This window comes from Scleropages formosus, chromosome 12 (assembly GCF_900964775.1).
Source record: "Scleropages formosus chromosome 12, fSclFor1.1, whole genome shotgun sequence".
Classification (NCBI taxonomy): domain Eukaryota; kingdom Metazoa; phylum Chordata; class Actinopteri; order Osteoglossiformes; family Osteoglossidae; genus Scleropages; species Scleropages formosus.
In genome coordinates, this window is record NC_041817.1 from 24,937,323 (window position 1) to 24,960,498 (window position 23,176).

Genomic DNA, 23,176 nt, shown 5'->3' on the forward strand with positions numbered 1-23,176 from the left:
ATTCAGAAGACAGCAGGACACAAGGATTCACTTTTTGTATCAAAAAGGAGTACTTCTGCACATGAGCATTGTATATCACTTTCCTCTGATTTTTAGAAAGGTTTGCTACAAAATTGTAAAAGTTTTTTTCAATTCCTGTTCTCAAGTTTGTATTAACAAGCATGATTAAAAATTTACATTCAGAACAAGAACTTTGAGACGTCAGCAAAAATGTATCCAAACGTGTGGTTATGCATTAATGAGAACCGAGGCAATGCACAGTAAAACATTTCCTTATTGTGTTATTGTATGTTATAATATGCTAATATGCTGACAGTCTTTCCAGAAATAGTGTCCGGCTGGGGCTTCTGTCGCTGTGCCGAGGGCAAGTTACCCAACAGCAATAACCCCAGACAATTTACTCTACATTCAATTTAACCCCAGAATGCCGAGAAGCCGTATAACAGGTTCGCACACCCTTAGTTCACATTTTTCTGTATTTATTTTTCTGTTTAAGGTGTACCTTTAAATCAACTACCATCAAATGAAGAAAAAGCTTGACCTTGGTCAATCAAGACAACTTCCTGTTGAGTCACTGGACTTATGTCTTGTTTGTAATAAAAAAGACTGAATGCTGTTACCCACCAGCAGTTTTTCAAAGGTGGATTGGCTGTTGGCTGTCCATCATTTCCTATTATTACAGGGAGCGCTTGACAATTGTTTTTCCTCGCTGAAAAAGTTTCATCCTGGCTACAAAATATTGGTCACAAGAGTCTGGCCTCATTGACGACACAGGAAAGTTGCGTTTCTCTTCAACGGTACAGTATCGGACTGGTAGCATAATAACCATCCATCCACACACAACTATGTTAATTTCCAATAACTCCTTATCCAGCGGATGGTAATGTAACATTCCCAGTATTTTTCCTTGCATTTTAAGGCAAAGGTCACTGAAGCTCAGTCCATATGTGAGTTTTTCCCCCTCTGGCAACTCTTTCTTTACTCAATTAGCACTTACCATTTACATACCAAATTTTTAGTTTACAAAAAAATTGTCACTTGCTCCTCTGTTTATGAATGCAATTGCGAATGAAAGTCAATCTGCTAGTGAATCAGCTGACAGTTACTCCTAAATTACAATAAAAAAGCTTAATAATAGATGTCCCTCCGCTCATCACAAAAACACGTGACACTTGCACTCAGACACACTCAGTTAATTAACAGCCCTCACTGCAGTTTACCGGTTGTGTTTACTCACGAAGTGGAATTATACAAAATAGGTTCGTAACAAATACAGAAGGAAAATAAATGAACTGGAAAGTGTTACACTTTTACAAAATTTGTAATCCTTCATAACACAAAGAGCCAGTCTGATTTTTGGCATTTTTTTTGTCTCAGTACCATAACATTTCAAGTCCAGCAATCAGTATTCATTTTAAGTTTGGGTGCTAAAACCATACTGAGAAAGGGTAATACACATAACAACAGGACTCTAGAAAAATTCTAATTAGGTACTAATGTAATTTTGGATAAACGTACGATAGAACACAGTAATAAGAACTACACCTGGAACATAGGTGGGAATGACAAGCAAACCAGAAAGGATGCAGCTTTCTCCAAATGGAGCCTCACCCACTTTCAGATAATATTTTGCTTCTCATGTTTTTACCAGACAGCATCGATATGAGGACACAAGTCTGTTCAACTCTGTTTTCAACACACATGCAGCACAAGAAGTACTTTCAGGATGTAACTGATGGCCAAGCTTAGGAAGGCAGCGTGTACATGCCGTCAGTGAAGTGACGTGCTGCGTATTGGAAATGAGCTCCAATCTTGTCGTGTTACACACTGAACCACCCCTGCTGTGTAACATGTTCCAGTGGACAGAACACTGCAGGAATTATCGATTGCTCTGCATACTGCACAAAATTGACAAGACACAGGTCATTGAAACAAATTATACTTGGAAGGTTTAAAGCTGCAAATGCCCAGATTTATAGACCCAAATGATAATTGTCTCTGGCATTTTCTGTAATATTTGAATGATATAAACATGCAAAGTCCTTGTGATGATATTTTTCTTACCCCTTTTCCTCTGTGTACAGGATGGTCAAGAGTACCAAAAGTACCAGTTCCTCAAACATGTTCATTGGTGGAGTTATTTTACATTGAGCCAAATAATGTAAAATATATAATTATAGGTTTTTTTTTTTTAAAATTTCAGATTTAATCATCCAGATTCTCCTCGACTAAATAATTGTGCACTAAAATTGCAGACTATGAAAATCAACTATGTATAGAAATCAAAAGAAAAAAAATGTTTGGCCCATTACTACACAAAACACTGCTCACATCTGATGCACTTTGGCCTGAGTCACAGTGGCCTGCTGGGAAAAACAGCTTAAAAAGAGGAAAAAGATACACTGATAAACAGATTAATTGCTTTCCAAAACAGGTCAATACATACAGCATTACACCTAGATGTACTTCTTTAATTTAAAAATCCACTAAAATCAGACCATAAACATTTGTGAAAGATGACCACAACTTCTTTTACTGGACATTCTTCTACACAATGTTGCATAGAATGGCAATGCTTGTAAAATAAAGAGCATGAAATCAGACACAAGAGCAAAGTAATTACAGGCCGAATAAGAGAAATGTTCTTGTGAACAACACATGTGAAAACAATGCTTGCAGCAGAGACCAGACAAGTCCTTACAAAGTTTAAAAAGCCATGGTTTTCCTTCTGCGCTCAACGCCCCGGTGTGATTTAAACAGGTAAAGTTTTTCTCTAAAGGCTTCTTTAACATCTATGAAGAGAAAAGACCAAATTAAGTCAAATGCAACAAACTGCTGGGAATCCACCGAAGGAACAGCACAGCGTTTACGCCCCGATTTAGCGTACATACAAAAGTGATTTTGATGCACAAGTACGGCACAGAAAGTGTTAATTTCACTTGTGTGCACTGTGAGAAACAAACGTTTCAAAACAAAAACTAGTCTTGGCCAAAAGTATAAGGCACAAACTTTCCACTCTAATTAGCATGAATTCAGACAATCATTTTCCTTTTCGCTGTGAAAGGTGTGAAGCTTCTTGCATGCTCCATACTTTGGGCCAAAGCTGCACCTTCTTGTGGTGACAGAGCATGGTACATCTGCGATAACTTCTCCGTAAAGCAATTCCCATCTCATGAAGAACGTTGGTGGGATTTGGCACTAATGATAGTACAAGACATTTCTTCTTACATTTTCATTATTCGGGGACATTTTATTGCTCTTCTGAGTGACGTGCCAATCGCCCTTCCATAATCAAAGGATACAGTAAAAGTCAATCTTTGGGCCCTGTTCTGAGAAGGGTTCTCTCACACTGGTCTTCAGGGAACTAATTTGAGCAATACTTACAATACAATGAAAACAGATCAATCTGAACTTTATCGATTCACTTGCAAGTGAACTTACTATCTAAATAATACCTAATAATTATAGATTATCAAGAGAAAAATAATGTGAGGCCCCAAGGAGCATGGCTGAGCTGTTTGTACATGCCACTGAAGTGTGTGAAGAAGTGTAACAAATAGCAAAACAAAATTAAAAACCCCAACAATTTGGCAGCTGTACAAGATAAAGACCAGTCCCCGTCAGTATGGTTGTACAAGGATGTTTTGTAGATCCCACCAGTACAAAATAAACCAGATCTGCCCTTTAAAACCATTTTTTGTGAGAACGGTTGAGCAGCAGTGTGGAAAGGACACTGTGGCTGGCCTCCTCCCAGCTCCCACATCGCTGCCAGCATGGCAGACTCATCGGTCTCAGCCAATGCACACCCTCCTGACCCTAGAGAAAAGGGGGCGGTGCCATCAGTGCTCCGCCCTCCCACAGCACTGGAGCTACTTGTCTTTGTCAGCCTCCGGCACCTTGGTCAGACCCCGAATGGACAGGTCGTACACAACCTCCTCGATCTTTTTCACGTCGTACTTGAGGCCGTCGTACCGCTTGCGCAGGGGGTCATTCTTCAAGTTGAGCAGCCGGAAGCCGGAGTCGAGCTCGTTGATGAAGTTGGAGATGCGAAGGGGCCGACTGTAGTCCCCTGCTGTCACACTGTTCACCGCTAGCCTGGACTGCAGGGGGATTTGGAGGAAAACACACACTCGCTATTAGGAAAACTCACGTTTTCCTACTAAATCACAGAACTGGCCGTGATGCAGATCTTCCTTCCTGTTTCTGTACAGAGGACTTTGGCAATTTAACAAACATCACTATACATGACATGAGTGGGCTGTTTCTATTTCACACTATTACTGGTGATATTAGTATATGTGACAAATAACTAATAGAGTAGCACATACTGTGGGCCTGTGTTACCAATATAGTAGACACAGCCTGTATTCAAGTGCTCTGTGTCACAGAGAGAGAGGAGTGCTCTATAAAACTGAACGGAAAGTCCTTGAGAGGCTATTTATAAGGTTATGCAAGAGAACACACAAAATTCAGATGGTTAACCCAGAGACACCGTATGTGTGTCTTAATTACTGTTTTTTTTTTATGAATTAGTCTGCCACTTTTTTCCCCAATGCAACTTACAATGTCAGGACTGTAAACTAAACAAATTATTACATTTCCATTTATCTCTCCAAGCTTACTATGTTATGCTACTTAATGTGATATACCCATTTATACAGCTAGGTAATTTTTAGGTGGACCAATTCAGAGTAAGTACCTTGATGAAGGGTACTACAGCAGGAGGCAGGATTCAAACCTGTGACCTACAAGTCTAAAGGTAGCATCTCCAACCACTAAGCCACCTGCTAACCCTGTATAGTCCTTTATACCATGTTATAAAGGTGTGATGGGCCTCCTGGATTTCACATTATTTGTTAATTAGTTTTAAGTGTCATCAACAACAACTTTCAAACTAATTATGCCAACAGTTGACAGCCCTGTATCATGTTTTCTAAACACTATGACACTTGAATAAAAACACCGCAAACAAATCTCACAAGTTCACTGGCCATGATGAGCACGCCAGCCAGATAATCTTCAACATCTAGATGAAAGCCCTTCTCCCTCTCCACTTCAACTGCAGAGGAAGACAGCGAGAAGGACAATGAGAGGCAGAGAGGTACAGCACAGATCGGCTCCCAAAGAACAAACTGCCTTCTGTTTTCACTTAAAAGTCTCAAGTCAAGGCCAACAAAAGAGGCAAAGCTTTGGTGCAAATACATACTTCCAAGTATCTCAGCCACCTCCTCTCTTGTCACCAAGGTCTCACTCTCCAGGTAGACCACAAACGCAGCCAGGAACGTCACGCGCTGTAGAACGAACCTCCAGTGCTCATGAAACCTGGACACCGAAGACATCAAAGGTGGTGGAAGATGATGCATCATTAATATCTTGCATTAAATTCAACACAAGACATTCCAGTAAAATCAGCCAGATTTCCACTGTTGCCAGTGAATGAACTGGAGCCAAGTGTTACAAAGAGTTACAAGTTTTCAAACATACAAAGTTTGTTTACTTTTTATTGTATTTCCTTCACTTATCCATTTTGTAATATTGGGGCAAGAATGTGACCTGTTTACGCAACCAGCTGACAGGTGGCAGTAAGGTGCACCCAAATGGATAGGAGTCTAACCACCTTATTTCAACTCACTTCCACAGTGAGTTCTTAACACCGCAGTCGATGAAGCAAGTGTCTGGTGTTCCCGATTGCTCAGGATCGACGGACTATTCATCATAAACAAGTTCCAATGATATCCGTGAATATCTACGTTTGCAATGAATGGATCAGAAAATGAGAAATGTTGCACATGCTAATGGAATTAATCAGTCAACAATCAGCACTGGATAGGAGTTTGTGCAAACGATAGCTATTTCCAGTCATTTTAAATGTGTTAATTTTAAAGTAGACAGAAGTTAATAAATTAAAATAAATTCATAGACAGTATTTTCATTTTCCCCATTTGTATCCAAGACTTTTATTGAACCTGACCTAGAGTACTTTGAGGAATTTCTGGATTATTAATACTTTACTTATTGTGACTTGATAGTTAACGTAACCTTGGAGTTACGATTTTCAAACAAGTTACCATGAACCACCAAGTGGCAAATGTATTTATAATCTGAGGAACCCGTCTACACTGAACGCACATCCATAGCATTCTAAGAAGGTTCTTGTGCATAAGATGTTGGGCACTGACCTGTAGTACTGCTCCACGGGGAACTTTGTCTTCAGGTCTCCGATTTGACTCCTCACCAAGCAGAAGAGCTCTCGGGCTCTGAAGCATTTGCTTGGAACTGGAGAGAAAGAAGGAAAAAAGGCCAACGGTGTGATTATGAGTTTACAGTAAAAAGTGTCCTCAGCCTTACAGTTACCCAAAGCGAAATACAATATTAAGCTTCTTACAGCCGTTTAGCCATTTATACAGCTGGTAATTTTACTGGAGCAATTTAGGGTAAGTACCTTACTCAAGGGTGCTATAACTCATAGTGGGATTCAAGCCTGCAACCTCTGGGTGCAAAGGCAGCAGCTCTAACCACTGCACTACCAGCTGTTCCTGCACCAGCTGTTCAGCAAGAGAAAATCCCACGAGGGTCAACTTACCATGGATTTGCTCTGCCTCTATATTAACACACACACACACACACACACACACACACACACACACACACACACACCTGAAACCACTTGTCCCAAGCTGGGTTGCAGCAAACCGGAGCCTAACCAGGCAAAACACAAGGCTCGAAGGTGAGGGGTCACACCCAGGACGGGACGCCAGTCCATCACAAGGCACCCCAAGCGGGATTCGAACCCCAGACCCACCGGAGAGCAGGACCCGGTCAAATCCGCTGCGCCACTAAACCCCCCTCTATATTAACAACAATTATTATTGTTAACAAGTGATAGCGTGGTGAGAACTGCTGCCTTTGGACCTGAAGGTTGCAGGTTCAAATCTCAAATGTTGTACCCCTGAGCAAGGTACTTACCCTAAATTGCTCCAGTAAAATTACCCAGCTGTAAAAGGGTAACTAATTGCAGACAGATCATTAACACTGTGACTGTAAGTCACTTTGGAGAAAAGTGTCAGATAAGAATAAATACATCACATGTAAACTTGTAAATATATTAAGAGTAATTATTTGCTACTAACAAATATGTAACTGACACAGAAGCACATGATTTACTCTCTTTGAAGCCCGACGGCTGATGGACACTCTGAAGTACAGTCAAAATCTCCCTCGCCGTCTGTTCCAAGCCTTGGACCACTTTTCTAATGTCCTGCGGAAAAGAGACAAAAACGTGAAACACATGAACTTGAAGAATTTCGGTTCGCGTTCGTTTCATTCACTGCCGCGTTTCCACACTTTGTCTTTGCGCTAGTTAGTTACTTACTCGCTGAAAACTCGTCCAGCCAGGTAATTTTTACACTGAAAGACAGCGCTTACAACAGTTTGTCAAAAACTACTACGTGAGTAAATAAAATAGTAGTTAGTCTCACACGGCTTGTAAAACAGCGCGTCGCAGCGGTAACTGCTTCGTGGTGCCCAGTTGCCAGTTGGTTTACCCCGTTTACCCACCTCTCGGATGTCCTGATCCGCACACAGGAAAACCTGGATGTTGCTGAACATCTCCGTGACCGACATCTCAGGCAGTTGGTTGGTGCGGAACAAACTGTTTCCGACACGAACTCGACTTTAAATTGTCGGGGGGAGGGGACGGAAACTCCAAGGAGAGAACCCCAGTTCCTCACAGGGCTACAATTTGGAGTTCCGCAGAACAAAAAGACCCGGGCCGTCAACGTGCAATGCTTTACCACGGGTCCTCTATTGAGCAGTTCATCGGGTCGCTGGAAAATGACGTCAGAAAGCCTGCCGACAGCGATCGCAGAGCACAGGCCCTTCGACAGTGTGTCGCTTGAAAATTGCGTCATAAACACGTTCCCCGCCTGACGTAGTAAAGTTAAATATTAACTGGATTACTGAATTTTACTTTATTTTATATATGCATGCTTAATTTCAGTTGTTGCGTTTCTATTTTCGACCTTGATATTTGAATTGTGTCTATATCGATACATAAATAATAATATTGTGAGAAGTAAAAATGAATTCTTGGGTATCTGGACCTTATAATTCATTGCACAATCACAGGCATTAAGAAGAACGTTTAACCAGACTGAGACGCTGATACCGGCAGAGATCACGGAAGATGTGAAAAAGGAGATCGAGAAAGTAAGTAACCATCATTACATAAACAGTCAAACGAGTAGCGTGTTGTTGTCACGCTAAAAATGAAGTTCATATTATTTATTTTTGTCCGGTGTTTTGTTATTAAGCGTGAATCCATCGTCAGTACCCATGCAAAAATGCACATTCACATAAATATATATTAACATCCATGGAGACTGGCCTACATGAATGAGGTGTCGTGAGGGCGATACCTGCGCTGACAGGTAGGGGGCGCGCCGTGCTCATCATCCTCTGCGCATGCGCGCCAGTGTCCAGTCAGGGGTCATTGAGAGGAAGCAGCACACAAACCTTTCTCTTATGGGAGCAGCTGAAATATATCTTTTATAGTAAAAGAAGGTGTTTTGAAAGCTCGCAGAACAAACCACCCATCAAATATGATCTGATCAGAATAAATGTAACTTTAACTAGTACATACAGTTCTTTTTACATGTCATCTTCCAGTGTTGGAGCAGATTTTCTGGTCCCATTTGAAGATTCCCAGAACATCTGGAGACACGAAACTGCCCGGAGGTTAAACATCGGCCTTCTGCTTCAAGGAAAGGTCAACCTGATGGAGCTGGATATCAAATATCCAGCAAAACTGCTCTGTGACAAAGGACACAGTGGATGCGTTTTCGGTAGATACCAAAGGAAACGTAAACATGGTTTCTTAAGGGTTCCTAAGTCCCATTACAAAAAATTAAACTAACACTAATGTCTTCATTTTCACTCAAGTATTTCCTATTGACTTTTGAATAACTCAATTATGCAATAACAATATTAGTCTTTGTACACATAATACATTGATAGCATCAGAAGTTAAAAATTATTATATGATCAGATTCCCAAGAAGCACTAAAGTATTTGCTTCATGTAGCTTAAATACAAACTAACATACAACTGTTTCAGAGCTGAAATATACACGCCTGCAGTGACACAGATAATGACGGCACAGTCTGAAAATGACTCCAATACTAATGGCTATTGTGAGTAAGGTCACTGTGCCTAGAGGAAAGCGGTATTTTTAAGCACATAACCCGCGTCTGTACAAGGGTTGTGAAACCTTCATATCTACAGTCACCCAGGAAATGGAACTGTTTATTTAATTTCTTTATCTACTAGTGTTGAGACACCATTTTTGTTGTAGGTAGCACTGTGGTGTAGCGAGAAGAGCCTGAGTGCTGCAGAGAAGAGAACATCTTGGAAAACAAGTGATGGCAAACGCAGCTGTGAAGTAAAGATACAGGTGGAGGACACATAAAGACTGACCTGTACCAGAAATCATGGTATAAGGCAGGGTACATCCTGGACACAAAGGGTAATTTAGTCACTAATTCATTTACATTTATTTATTTAGCTGACACTTTTCTTAGTTATTTTCCCATTTATACAGCTGGGTAATTTTACCGGAGCAATTTAAGATAAGTACTTTGCTCAAGGGTACTACACTAACCACTACACTACCAGCTACTCCCTTTTACCTAAACATGTCTTTGGAATGTGGAGGGAAACCAGAGCTTGAACCTGGGGTAGAACATGCAGACTCCCAACAGCTGTGGGCACCAGTGCTACCTGCTGTGCCAGCAGGCCTCCCTCACACCCACATGCCTTGTTTTTGTTACAGTGGACAGTGCGAATCTCTGGGTGAAAAGGCTCCATCTCCTGCCCATGGGGGACAACTGGAGAACCACAAGCAAGCAGCAGAAACTGCAGCAGGAGGCCTCTACAAGTACTGCAAGAAGAGGAGTAAAGGTGTCAAAGTGAATGACGGCAGTGAGTGACGTGTGTTTAAACTGTATTTGTTTTCTAATGTAAATTATCCTCAGCCAGCAGAGATTTAAATGTGGATCAGACAGAACATGCAGCAGAATAACTTGTGTGCAAAGAACAACACCAACACCAGTGGTGAAATATCAGCCTGTAAAGAACCCTCTGGAGATGTTTGTCTGATGCTAGCCATCTATAAATGAGATTATTTCAACAAGCTTAGTTTGCTGTAGTTTATTTTTCATCTCTGTGCTTCTTTGCTGCATTAATTTTGTGTAACTTATACTAATATACACTCTGTACAATGAAATCACAAGCTTTTTTTTTTAAAGGTGGGATTTCCACATTAAAAGGCCTTAAATTATGTTTTGTGTTGCTGAAATGTATTATTTATGTTATGAATACTAGCAAAAGGCATTTGTATGTATGATGAATATCTATTAGGGCTATCTTCTGTAAAGAATGAAGCTAAGCAGTGTACCCTGTTTTAAAGTACTTTAAACACAAAACAGACACGTTGGCAGTTTTTATTTGTCCAGATAAGCGTGGAAAATGGTAATTATACTGTTTTCTATCTACTCCCTTCAAACTAGTAGGTTGAAGAGAAGCAGCTTCATGGAAATCCCTTTGTCTAAATTCCAAATCCCTTAGTATGACTGGGTGGTTCCGATAAACTGTCAGTGTTGATGTCACACACTCTTACCTTGTCAACTGCACTAAATCCATTATGAGTAACACAGAACTGCTACAAAGAAGAAAAACATTTATTTGGCAACAGTTTGATGCTTTGTAATAAACAACCCAGTTAACACATGAGAATTCACATTCTCACTCTCACACACACACACACACACACACACACACACACACACACACACACACACACACACAGCTCCAATGGGTTGACACTTGGCCATGAGTATAACGATTAAGGTTAAAACAGAGTTCCATGTTCCTCACAAGCACTTTTTCCACAGGCAGGGAAACAAAGAAACTGATGAAAACGAGCAGCTGTCACTTATGTAAAAAGGAACATGTCTCAAACATCTCCTTTTCTTGGCACCATCACTGTTCTCCAGATTCTTCTGCAGTAAGGCGGTTGGATCCTGCTGCTGACGTCCTTTACCTTCTGAGCTCTGGATGTCTAACACAGAGCTGTGATGCTTCCTGTCTCAAGTGTAACTCTCAGAGATCCATACTTTTCAGTGTAGATCAGTTTTTTCAGCATTTGAAAAATTCAAGGGGATGAGGGGTGTAACGAGGTCCAAATATTTGGTTAATCACCAGTGAGTGTCCCTTACATCCACTGCTTGGAGCAGAAATACATAGAGTAAAAATACAACCAAAAAAGCAAATTTAAACTTAATTTTGGCATTAAACTTTTTACATTGATTTCTAATTTAGGGTTTTTCCTGTATTGTTATACTGACTAACTGATGTATTGTTCAGTTTTTTATATTCAGTCGGTAGGTGGCAAAGTGGGCAGCACTGGTGCCTCACTGTTCCTTGGCTGTGGATTCCAGTCTAGCTCACTCTCCGTGGAGAATTCATGTTGCCCCAATGATTCCATGTGTTTGCTCCCAAAGTCCAAAGATGTGTTTCAGGTGAAGTGGTGACTCTGAATTGCTCTGTGTGCATCCAGTGCAGGGTGTACCCTGCCTCACACCCCACTCCTGAACAGATCCCAGACCACTATAACCCTTCACTGGACAACAGGTTTTAGATGATGGGGAGAAAAAAATAATGTCTTTAATTGATCAATGAATTTTTTGTTTGCCTCATCCTCCATAACAGCCCAACATTAACAAATTAAATGCAAATCACACATACAAGAAGGAAATACAAATGTCACATTTACCAAATCAACTTCGTGAAATGAATGAGCTTGATGTGCAAAAATGTTACATTTGAGGCACTGAATTTGAAATACCCTAAATACTTTGTAGAGGAGGAAAAAAAAAAAAAAAAAAAAAAAAAAAAGGATAAACCTAGAATGCAAGCACAAAACTGTCTTTAAGAACAAAACAGATAAGCAGACAACCAAGATGCAAAACCAGAGCAAACGTAGTGTTTGGGACAGTTTGGCAGCTGAATGTTGAGAAGACCCACGATTCCAGTCTTCACTTCACTGTGAAGCGCCACCATTATCTTTACTCCCATTATGTAGAAGGGGAAAAATGAGTAGATGCATTTTTTTTGTCAAGCACAAAGGCAGTTCCCTCCAGATGGTGACAGGTTGGCACTGAAAGGTCCCCGTTACCTTCAGAGTAAACAGCATCGCTGCTTAAAGGAGTTCTTCTTCTTGCCACTCTTCTTGCCATTTTTGTCCTTGTTTTCTGACATCTTTTTTGTTCGCACCTCTCGCATAAGGTCAAAAAATACCTAGAAGGCCAAAAAAATAACACTGAATATGCATACTGGCATTACCGACAAGATTAAACCACAGTAAATAATACTTGGCTTGTCTGTATTGAAGCATAAGCAGGACACTTAATAGCTGGACTCAATTGTCACGTCATCCAGCAAATCCCAATCCCCAAAGTGTCGCTATGGAGCACCTTGTCCACATTGGCACGCGTCTTGGCTGAGGTCTCCACATACTGCACCCCCCACGCATCCGCCTTGGCCCGGGCCTCATCAGCGGTGACCTGCCTGCGGTCCTCCAGGTCCGACTTGTTGCCCACTAGCAGCAGTGGGATCTTGTCCTCCTCTGCCTTCACTCGCAGGATCTGCTCCCTGTGAGCATGTTACACTTAAGCATTTGGCAGACGCTTAGATACACACACAGACACACACGATTACTGAAGCACGGCTTATTTGTGCGATATAGGCATTTCCATAGCAAACATGTTCCTGTATTAATCTTTAGTAATTTATTACCTATCAGCCAGTCGCTTCTAATATCTATTTTGCATGTGCACATTTACCACTACCGGTTCTCTTTTAATAGGCCGATACGCCACCAGACAACTAGCAGTGGATGAAGACCTTAATACCCTGCTGAAAAGGCCAACATGAAGTGCAAAAACATGGAACAGAGTTAAGTCTGAAGAAAACTAAAGTTATGACAAGTGGAACAGTAGCAATAAATCAGAAACAAGGGGTTTAGAGGTCAAGAGGAACTCAGAAGAAAGATGGAAAGGTCCTCAGGATGTGCTGACACATCCACAGCCTCCAAAGATAAGTACACAAGTGGAGGACAGAACATCCTGCTGTCACTCTGTAGACATCAAGAGTTCACACTGACTTGTTGACATTTTAAAACAACAAGCAGTAAAAGACCAAACAGACTGAAATAATCAGCTTATGTAAGCTTCATATGAACAGAATCCCTGGGCCTTGACATCCATAAAGTCGAGTTTCAGGGAACATATTGCTGTTCACCCCCCACCCCCACAGAAGCTGCACGTTTGGCAGTTATTTCGGCTGTACTCAAGTTGGGCTTTGCTGGTCGTGTTCCAGCTGCCTACCTGAACTCGGCTGTGGCAGTGAAGGACTCCTGCTCTGTGATGGAGAACACCAGCAGGAAGCCCTCTCCGCTGCGGAAGTAGTTGTCCCGAATCGCTGCGTAGTCCTCCTGCCCTGCTGTGTCCAGGATGTCGATCTGGACCTCCTCCCCGTCCAGAACCACCTTCTTCCGGTAGCTGTCAGCCTTGGTGGGCTCATAATCCTCAACAAACTGGCAAAAGAAAAATTATTCAACAATAATATTTCATTTAAACAACCATCTCTGGTACACAGGCAGTACAGTAGTATATTTTACACACACACACAGTCTGAAACCGGTTGTCCCAGCGGGGTCGTGGCGAACCAGAGCCTAACCCGGCAACACAAGGCGCAAGGCTGGAGGGGGACACACACGAGACGGGTTCTCATATTGCAAACATTTTCAATATTATTTAATTTTAACAGCAATTCCTTCACCAATCTTGTCTAAAATTTCTGGTTGTAGTGGAGGGAACCCGTGTTTCACAGGTGGCAGTAATGCACATGCCATCGGGGGGGGCATGTTAAACTTACTTCCCATGTTCCTGAGTGATCAATAAGAACAGTCAAAAATGCACATGATTATAGGAGGAATCCATCATCAGTCCACAGATTTTATTTTAATGTAGTCTGCATAGTGATGCGGCGGATAGTGAAGGTGCCTCACAGCATTCGCGCTGTGCAACTGGACATGTGTTCAAATCCTACTCAGTTGGTATGGAGTTTAAATGTTCCCCCAGCGTTTGTCTGGACAGGCCAAAGACACATTTCAGGAGAATATGTAAAATGAATAAATGTAAGTTAATGAAAAAAATAAATTGTAAGACTAATTTATTATAGCTATCCAAATAAACTGAGGGACATCTGTATTATTCAGTTTTTACTGACTGAAATTTGGAGGTAAAGAAGCCTCATGTAATTGAACAGTTATGAACAAAACAAGTTAGTAGTGGCCTTCTGGACCCACGTGTGTCTGTAAGCTGAGGATGCAGCATATCTGGTATCTACAGTGTGTTCCGATACGGTCGTATTCTCTTGCCAAGGTTCTCCAGTTCGTTCCATTTTTTCACCAGTCTGTTTATTCACTCTCGGTTCAGCGTGAGACAGGATTGATCACATCTGCTCTGAGCGGTGCTTTTCAAGGCAGGGGGGTGTACACTGCTTAAATGCACGGCTCCTGGAACAGGACTTGCCTGACATGCAGTTAAAGCACAAAACACATCTCCAGGAATGGGAAATCTCTCACCTCGTCATACATGAACTGCAGAGTGAGGGCTGACTTCCCCACCCCTCCACTGCCCACCATGATCACTTTGTGCAGGGCCAGAGAGCTCTGGTTCTTAGTCTTGTTGGCCGCCATTGGAGGGCGCGGTGGACTCCAACGGAGCAGATGAAGTACCCTGAAACTGGCTGGCACGTCCTAGAACACACACACACACACACACACACACACACACACACACACACACACACACACACACACACACACACAGATTGGAGGTGTTGTCAATGAACCCTACGCTAGAACAAACATGCAGCCCAGTCTCTACGAATCACAGGAGGCAACGCACACTCGTCGGCGGTACCTTCTAGTGGACCCAGAACAGGGAGACACACCGTCATGATGTTGAATCATGATCTACATCAGTTACCCTTTTTTTTTTTTTTTTACAACACAAGGAAGCTAGCATGAGCTATCCCTCATAAACACCATACTGTTTACAGAAGAAATAATAAAGTCTCACATCTTCACAAAGCATGGTATTTCACATAATGGTGTTTAAATTTGTGTGTTTGTCAAAGAGTGTGAGGCAGTCTCTTACACACAAACACACACACACACACACGTACGTTTTCCATCCCAGTGTGGTTTAGGGGTGGGGCCAGTGGAAAGGGTGCTATAATAAGTGTTATGAAGCCATGTGGGCAGAAGACAGGCAGCCTCTCCCAGCACCGACTGCGCCTCCTGTTTCCTGCAGCAGATTAGCCTAGTGACACACTTCCACGCTCTGTTTTTGTACGCCTCCGTGCACCGGGCTTCTACATGAATACACACTGCTGGCACCGGCGAGAGCATTACGGCGCCACACGCAAACTCTCCGTGCCATTACCTCACGTAACACGGTTCTCTTGGGTTAAGGCGTCAGATTACAATCAGGACCTCTGTCTGCCATACGTCCCCTTCTAACCAACCAGTAAGTGAATGCCAACTAGAAGTATGGCGTAACATCACACGAACACATCAAGTGTATCAACATCTCCTGTCAACTAGCACTGACCCAAAGATGCACGCAAACGACAGAGAACGGCAGAAATACAAACCTCATCTCCATCGCTTTGTATCTAACCCACCGACGCACGAGGTCAAACTTACCCCAACAATCCGGAGGCCGCAATACACTTCGGAGCAACGCTGCGTTTAAGTAGCTGTGCTGTCCTCGACAGCGGCGACACGCACTGCACCCTGAGCTCAGGGCTGTTCTTTGGGAAACCCCAGAGGTGACACACAGGAATCCCCCCTGGCCTGTTCATCCACAGAGGCTAGTGCTTCTGCTCAGACCCTGTGCATTGCACAGCAGCTGCCAGAAAAAAACAAAAACACTACCCGAGGGCACCAGGTGGTTCTCTTGCCAAAATTAGCATGTACATGGCTAAGTATATGAAGCACAAAGTTAACGCGCATCATTCCGGTGTGGTCCGGCAGCGGAGCCGGGCAATTCTGAGAACGGAAATTTCCTGCCCACAGCATTTGTACCCAACACCTCATGCGAGATCATATTCGCTGTAAGGGAGACATCAGCGCGATGACCAATGACACACAGGCACTAAACCCCTCTGACGGCACCCCACCCCAAGAAATTACTTTACTTTAGATGCTGTAAAGATGATAGGAAACTCTACGCTCACCTCCCCTGGCACAGGAAACCCCCGTCTCAGCAAGAGGACACCCCAGTAAAAAAGGGCTGAAGCATGTAGTCCAATCCAGGGGTTGGGGGGGGTTAAGGGGGAGGGTGAGCAGTGTGCTGTGATCAGCACTTTGTACCGCGGAACAGAACCTCTCTACTGACGCACCGACACATAGCTGACCGCTTCGAAGAACTTGACACTCAACAAGTAGCGAAGAGCAGAGAACTTTCTCCAGCCCACACCCTAACAAGTCACTTCATAATAAAGTGATAAGAGAATGTGATGCCGAATCACATTTGCCTCTTATTTATTAGACAGAGCAGTACACAACGAAGATGTATTTTAAAAATGAGCTACAGTAATAATAAAAGATATAGACAATAACAGGGACAGCTGATAGTGTAGTGGTTAGAGCTGCTGCCTTCGGATCTGAAAATCGCAGATTTGAATCTTACTTCCAGCTGTAATAACTAAGTTGCTTTGGAGACACACATCAACTAAATGAATAACTGTAAAAGAAAACTGCAGTTGTGTAAAAGCCTTTAATACTCTTACTGTTTCGCCTTCATGTGCCCATATCAAACTGCTGCTGAAACACAGATGATGGTGACGGATCTGTCCAGTTGAAGAAATGATGAGGACCCTCCACGGAGGATCTCCACCCCACAGCTGGCCTTCACTGCCACTTTACTTCAGAAAAGGATGGAGAAGAGTTCCTCTGTTTGGTCTTCACACTCTCAACACCCACAAAATGTCACAATGATTTGCCAGCACCAACCAATGAAATCAGAGAGCAGACACTCTGCCCGAGACTAGTGAAATCAGGCAAGATCAAGGAGTTTGAATCCATCTCAGTCAATGTGGGGTTTGCATGTCCTCCTTTCTCCAGGTGCTCTGGTTTCCTCCCACAGTCCAAAGACATGTTTCAGCTGGACCGGTGTCCTGAATCTGTATGTGTGATTGCCCGATGATGAACTGCGATCCCATCCAGGGAGCACCCACCCTTCACAACCCATGTGTCTGGAATATTCTTCAGACCAGCACAGTTTTGCATCTGACAAAAAAAAAAAAAAGTTATAGGTAATGGATGAATCAACATATGGTTTATTTATGACAAACTGTTTGTTTAAACGGGGGGTGTGGTGGCGCAGTGGGTTGGACCAGGTCCTGCTCTCCGGTGGGTCTAAGGTTCGAGTCCCGCTTGGGGTGCCTTGCAGCGGACTGGCGTCCCATCCTGGGTGTGTCCCCTCCACCTCCGGCCTTGCGCCCTGTGTTACCGAGTAGGCTCCGGTTCCCCGTGACCCCGTATGGGACAAGCGGTTCTGAAAATGTGTGTGTGTGTGTGTGTGTGTGTGTTCTTTAAAGTCAGTTATGGGTGGTTACTGTAGCAGTGCTGTAAGGACCTGACCTAACAAGACATCCCCAAACAACAGACATGCTGTATGTGCAATAAAGTCATACACAAAGCTGAGCGCAACTCATAAAGGTTGAAGGCAGAAGAGTGGGCTAGGAACACAACTCATTCAGCCTCTCAAGCAGTAAAACAGCAACCAGTGTCTCTGACACCCATTTCTTTCTAGAGAGTTCTTCCTTTACAATTCTGTTCAGAACCCTAAGTAGCTAGAGGACCTAACATTTGACAGTACAACAGAGCAGGGAAGAAAAACAAGTGCTCCAAGGTGGGTGGGGATTCTGGGAAAACCGCCTCTTTAGAAGATGACAGCACTGCAGAGATATACGTCACTGGCTAGGTGGAGGTGCGTATCAGGTGGAGTCCCCAGATGAGTCAATGCTGAACACTGGGCAGGAAAGAACTTCCACAGAGAAGTGGCTTCCTCTAGCACTCTCCATAACACCAGCATTTGTATTTACAGCATCTACTTGAATGTAATGTGACGGAGGAGATGCTGCTCTTTAGAAGCCAGCAGTTAAACAACAGGATCTCCACCCTCAGTTGGACTCTGCTAGAGGAGAACTTCCTCTTCTCACCCCCTCTCTATGGGTCAACAGAGAATATTACTGTGCTAAAGATAGACAGAGGACACTTGAGGGGTAGTTTGTTCCAGGCCACAGGAAACCCTCGTCCGGGAGCAGCCAGCAATAGAGAGCCATTGCCATGCAACAGGAAGGTCTTGGGTTTGAGTGTCGGCTCCCGTTGGAGTAACCCTAATCAAGGTACTTACCCTGAAATGATACAGTAAAAATTACCCAGCTATAAACATGGGTATATTACTGTAAGTAGCTTAGTGTACAAACCTCACATTGCAGAAAAAGCATCATAAATGAGTAATTAACAACAACAGTCAAAAACAAGCACTGCAAAACACCACATGACTTCTCCAGATTTGATGTTGATCACAGCTGACATTGACACAAGGAACAAAATCCACACGTGAATTTCACGCTAATGCAGGACATAATGTGAAAGAGCACTTAAGACAAGGGCCTTTGAGACTTTCTGAGGAAGGTGCTGGTCAAGCAGTTTGCAGCTCAGGAGCCCTGCTCCTTCTCATATACCCGAACACACATTTTTCCTGCAGGAAATCCTCACCTTCTTGTGACCCCACTCTCACAGGAAATCTCACACACACACAAACTGCTGACACTTCTCCAGCCAGTCTGTCACATCTGTTGTGAACCCCAAATCTGTCCCTAAATCCTTCCCTCTACCGCAAACCCCATCAGTCCTGTTTCCTCCTCTCCAGCCAAGGACGAGTCTGGCAGAAACACTCCTCAGCATGCAGTAAATCTATCAGGAACATGGTTCGCTAAAGAGAAACACCCCTTTAAGCCTGAATACCCCCCTCCTCCTTCACTTGCCCCTCGGTAAGTGAGAGGTTGCTATGGCAACAAGGGTTCCCATTCTCTCAGAAAGCTAAATTTCTCTGACAGAGACCATGAGGGGGAAGGGTGCGTATGGACCAACAGTGGGACGGAAAACCCGTTTACCCGGGTTACACTTTTCTGACACCAAGCAGATGCAGACCGTCCACCTTATTCAAAACACGGACACACAGATGCCGCCCAGTCACGGGACGGTTGACCACCGGAACATAAAATCCATTTAAATGACAGACAGGCCCTTGAATATGAAACGCAGCTCACCGTGCGTGTTTAGGACCAGGTCATCATCAGAGAGCCAAGACTTTCCCTTACTAAAAATGACTGACTGTAAACAACATTTGTACCAGGACTGTCAACTGAAGCAGCATGGCTCCCTGCTGACGAGCAGAACCGGATGCCATCAAAGTGATCATAAACACAGGCAGAGCAACCAGATGCTTGCTGGAACATGCTGGAAACAGGCAGATCTTAACAAAAAAGCTTCTCCCACCTCCAAACAAGCAAGACGGTTTCATCCACAAAAACAAACCGAGTTATCATGGGCGGGCAGCACGGGCACGGCGTAGCCTGCATTTTTGTACACTGAGCCAAAGAAATGAGTTCAGAAAGGCTGCCAGCCAGTCCAGATCCTTGTCATCTCCTCAGAATCTGATCAAGTTCCCCCCCCTTTCATAATAAGCAGGAGTTCGGCAACACCGAGGTTCTCCTGCACGGCCGCACAGAAGGCACATTAACTCGTAAAAGGAAGAGAGATCTTTACCGGCCGATTTTCTCTGAACAGCACTGCAAGCACTGGGGGAAATAATCACCTGGGGATTAATGTGAGGAAGCGCTGGGTGCGTTTGCTGACACGCTGCAAACTAACATCATCCAACGCCGAAATCGGAAACCAAAACGGACGTCATATCCAGAAAGCCATGGCTCAGATGGGTCAGAAGTCAAAGATCTACGCAAACTTGGAAACATCACAGGGTTATGTTAATAAAAAAATAAAGAAAAACACATACTGAGCGCTGCTGGCAGCTCACACACCTTCAGATGAGAAGGTATTTTGGGTGATGATGATATATGTTGGTGGGGAATGGGGAAAATACAACATATCATCATCATCATCATCGAGAATCCACACTTAGCCCAGAGAGAGGGGACACTCCCTGTGACAGGAGGGGACGGGGACAGGGAGTTATCCGTCCCCTCCCCGACCCCACCCCACCCCACCCCACCACACCACACCACACCGCCCCCCTCAGGCCAGTGCGTTCTACACAATCTGAGTATTTTCTGGCCACCGCACATCTGGCCGCTTTTAGTTTAGTCCCGTCGGTGTCGTTTAAACGGCACGCGGGGCAGTCCACGGGAGCAGGAGGAGCGCGAGCGGCGAGGGCACGCGCCGCAATAATATCCGGGCGCACGCGAGCGGACCGTGACAACTTCGTAGTCTAGTAGAGATGCCGACGACGGGCGGCGCGTGGGACGCGGCAGTCCGTAGACACCCGCCATGAGCCATCTCTCTCCCGCACAGTAAAGAACTTGCTGCCAAAAACAGCGTGCGCCACGGCTCTGCATTTAACGTCGACCCTCTCAGGCATCACAGCCGCTCGCGCGACAAGGCGCAAACACAACAACAGTCTTGAGTTAAACCGAAAGAGCAACTTCTTGTTCTTCTTCTGAGAACATTAGTCATTACTCACTAGGGATATCCCCACAAATATGTGGACACGTACTTAAACTAAGTAACAGATTAAATGGTATTTTGCATCGTATGGCTAACTGGATTGAGTTTAAAATTAATGAAACAATTTTAATTTAAAAAAAAAAAAACTGTCACACAAAACACTCTACTGCCTATTCCATACTAGGCTCCGCCTCTTCACAGCTCAGTAGATGTCTATTGGATCAACGTGATTAGTCCCGCCTTTCACCTTGTCTGACATTGGTCTGATGTTCTGTCTGTCAGAGGATGTCTCCGCTAGAGCCACTGCCCTGCTATCTTCAAACGGCTCGGCGATTTAAGTCTGAATTCCACCTTTAAGAAGTTCAGGGTTCCCGCTAATTTAATAAAAACTAATCTTACCTGAAGAATCCGTTCGCCTCTTCTATCTGGATTCTGCAGCGGAGAAACCTTTAGTGTTCAGAGGCATAGGGGCGGAGGGATTTCACTCCTTCCGAGAGAAGGAAACACTTAAGGGGAAGAAAGTCAATCGGAAGTGACGTCACGTACAGTGCTCTTCCGTCATATCAGGGTCTGCGAAAACAAAAAAAAAAAAGTTGTCAGTCAGTTTTTAAGCAAGTTTTGTTTCACAGTAAGTATGCTAATTTACACAGTCAGTCGTCCCAAAGCGTACAAGTGCTTCAAATTTTAATCTATGTTTGTATGTACTATAAATTAAACAAAAAATTAAATTGTTCTCCAGGTTTTTTGCGAGTGGAAAACCTGTGTAATGCAATTTAACTTAATATATTATAATGCTGAACTCAAGCTGCTTAGACTTAAAAAATGTTTAAGCACAATTAAACAGCAACAACCCGAAATTAAAGCAACACATCAAAATTATGTTAATATTCACGAGTGTGGTTTTTAAGATGCCGCATTTACATTTCATCGTGCATGCTAAGAGTCTCTGTGTACCTCAGTGAAAAGATGATCTAGTAACGCCAGCTTTTTAATGAAGTTAAACATTTATGTGTTCATTAACAACTCTTTAATTTCGGTTATGGAAGAATATAATGCGCCTCAAACTAACAATACCTTCACTGTATTTTAATAAATGAGAGTGAAAAAAGACAGAAGATACTGTTTCGCAATAAAAGCGATGATTAATTGGCAGAGAGTGGATAGCGGACAATGGCCAATTAAATTCTCAGAATAAGTCAGGTGACATTGAGAATGCGCTGCTATTGGTCCCTAGTAAAAACGTTATAAATGGTTTTAGGGAAACCGTTAATGATCAATGAAATATGGAGAAGACAGCAGACGGACAATCTGTCAATATTGATTCGCAGTGACAGTCACTTTATTGGTGTTAATGGGAAAATGCTCAAACAGAATAGACTGACAAAAATATTAAGTTTCTTTGTGAATACACTCAAGTAAAGTTTAAAACAACCCTGAAAAATAATACACACACACACACACACATCTTCAGAACCGCTTGTCCCTTACGGGGTCACGGGGAACCGGAGCCTACCCGGCAACACAGGGCGTAAGGCCGGAGGAGGAAGGGGACACACCCAGGACGGGACGCCAGTCCGCCGCAAGGCACCCCAAGCGGGACTTGAACCCCAGACCCACCGGAGAGCAGGACTGCGGTCCAACCCACTGCGCCACCGCACCCCCCCTGAAAAATAATATAACTATATTATTAAATATATACACTGTATACAATACATAAAACTAATTTCTCTTTCTCCTTTGATTGCATTATCTTGTTTTAGAAGACATTTTGCCCCGATTAATTGCACAATATTTAGCAGCACATAACAGACTACAACAGGCACAGAACTATTACTGTTGTGTTTACCAAGGAATTTCTGCTGAGCCAACATATAAATCGCCAGACTGGGCATTTGAAATTGACATTCTGTCCAAGTGAAGCTCCACGTGCATAGTACTGAAGTGTGTTAATGAGTATACTGAATGTGTGCAGCCCCTGTGTATGCAGTTAAATTAGGAAAACTATATATAAACCATAAATAATACATATAGAAATTATATATAAGATATAGAAATATGTACGGGGATAGATAGTATATATGTTGTACATACAGTAATGACCCGAATGAGTAGGAAACCACACTGACTGGGTAAATCCAAATCTTCAAATTTCTACTGGTTTAAAGCCTATATTGTTAGCCCTGCTAAAAAAAACCCCATAAAATTATTTGTTTTATCGTTAAAGGGAGTCTTTACCCCGAATCATGGTTAACTGCAATCATATTATGTGAACTTGAACAGCTTTCCACATTT

At 43.2% G+C, this 23,176-nt stretch overlaps 2 protein-coding genes and 1 long non-coding RNA gene across 6 annotated transcripts; 1 reads left to right on the top strand and 2 right to left on the bottom strand.

Moving 5' to 3' along the window:
- Nucleotides 1-1,183: 1,183 nt before the first annotated feature.
- On the bottom strand, nt 1,184-7,788 carry tsn (translin). The gene is made up of 6 exons (XM_018741347.2): nt 7,558-7,788; nt 7,165-7,258; nt 6,180-6,276; nt 5,207-5,322; nt 4,980-5,059; nt 1,184-4,100 (listed from the first exon to the last, which is right to left on the bottom strand). Exons 1-6 carry the CDS (start codon nt 7,621-7,623, stop codon nt 3,870-3,872), a joined length of 684 nt encoding a protein of 227 aa, XP_018596863.1. The 5' UTR covers nt 7,624-7,788; the 3' UTR covers nt 1,184-3,869.
- An 862-nt stretch (nt 7,789-8,650) lies between these two features.
- Nucleotides 8,651-10,392, top strand: LOC108929334 (uncharacterized). Its single transcript, XR_001965740.2, has 3 exons — nt 8,651-8,843; nt 9,353-9,523; nt 9,830-10,392. It is a non-coding gene; the product is annotated as an uncharacterized LOC108929334 (long non-coding RNA).
- A 326-nt stretch (nt 10,393-10,718) lies between these two features.
- LOC108930170 (ras-related protein ralB-A) lies at nt 10,719-21,431 on the bottom strand. Of its 4 annotated transcripts, XM_029256788.1 has the most exons (6): nt 21,284-21,431; nt 14,705-14,878; nt 13,443-13,651; nt 12,531-12,708; nt 12,233-12,354; nt 10,719-11,677 (listed from the first exon to the last, which is right to left on the bottom strand). In XM_029256788.1, exons 2-5 carry the CDS (start codon nt 14,816-14,818, stop codon nt 12,235-12,237), a joined length of 621 nt encoding a protein of 206 aa, XP_029112621.1. In that variant the 5' UTR covers nt 14,819-14,878; nt 21,284-21,431; the 3' UTR covers nt 10,719-11,677; nt 12,233-12,234. The 4 variants fall into 4 exon arrangements, with proteins under 4 accessions (XP_029112621.1, XP_029112620.1, XP_029112623.1 ...); XM_029256787.1 differs by having other exon boundaries at nt 10,719-12,354; XM_029256790.1 differs by lacking the exon at nt 21,284-21,431 and adding an exon at nt 20,019-20,379 and having other exon boundaries at nt 10,719-12,354.
- Between the last annotated feature and the right edge of the window lie 1,745 nt (nt 21,432-23,176).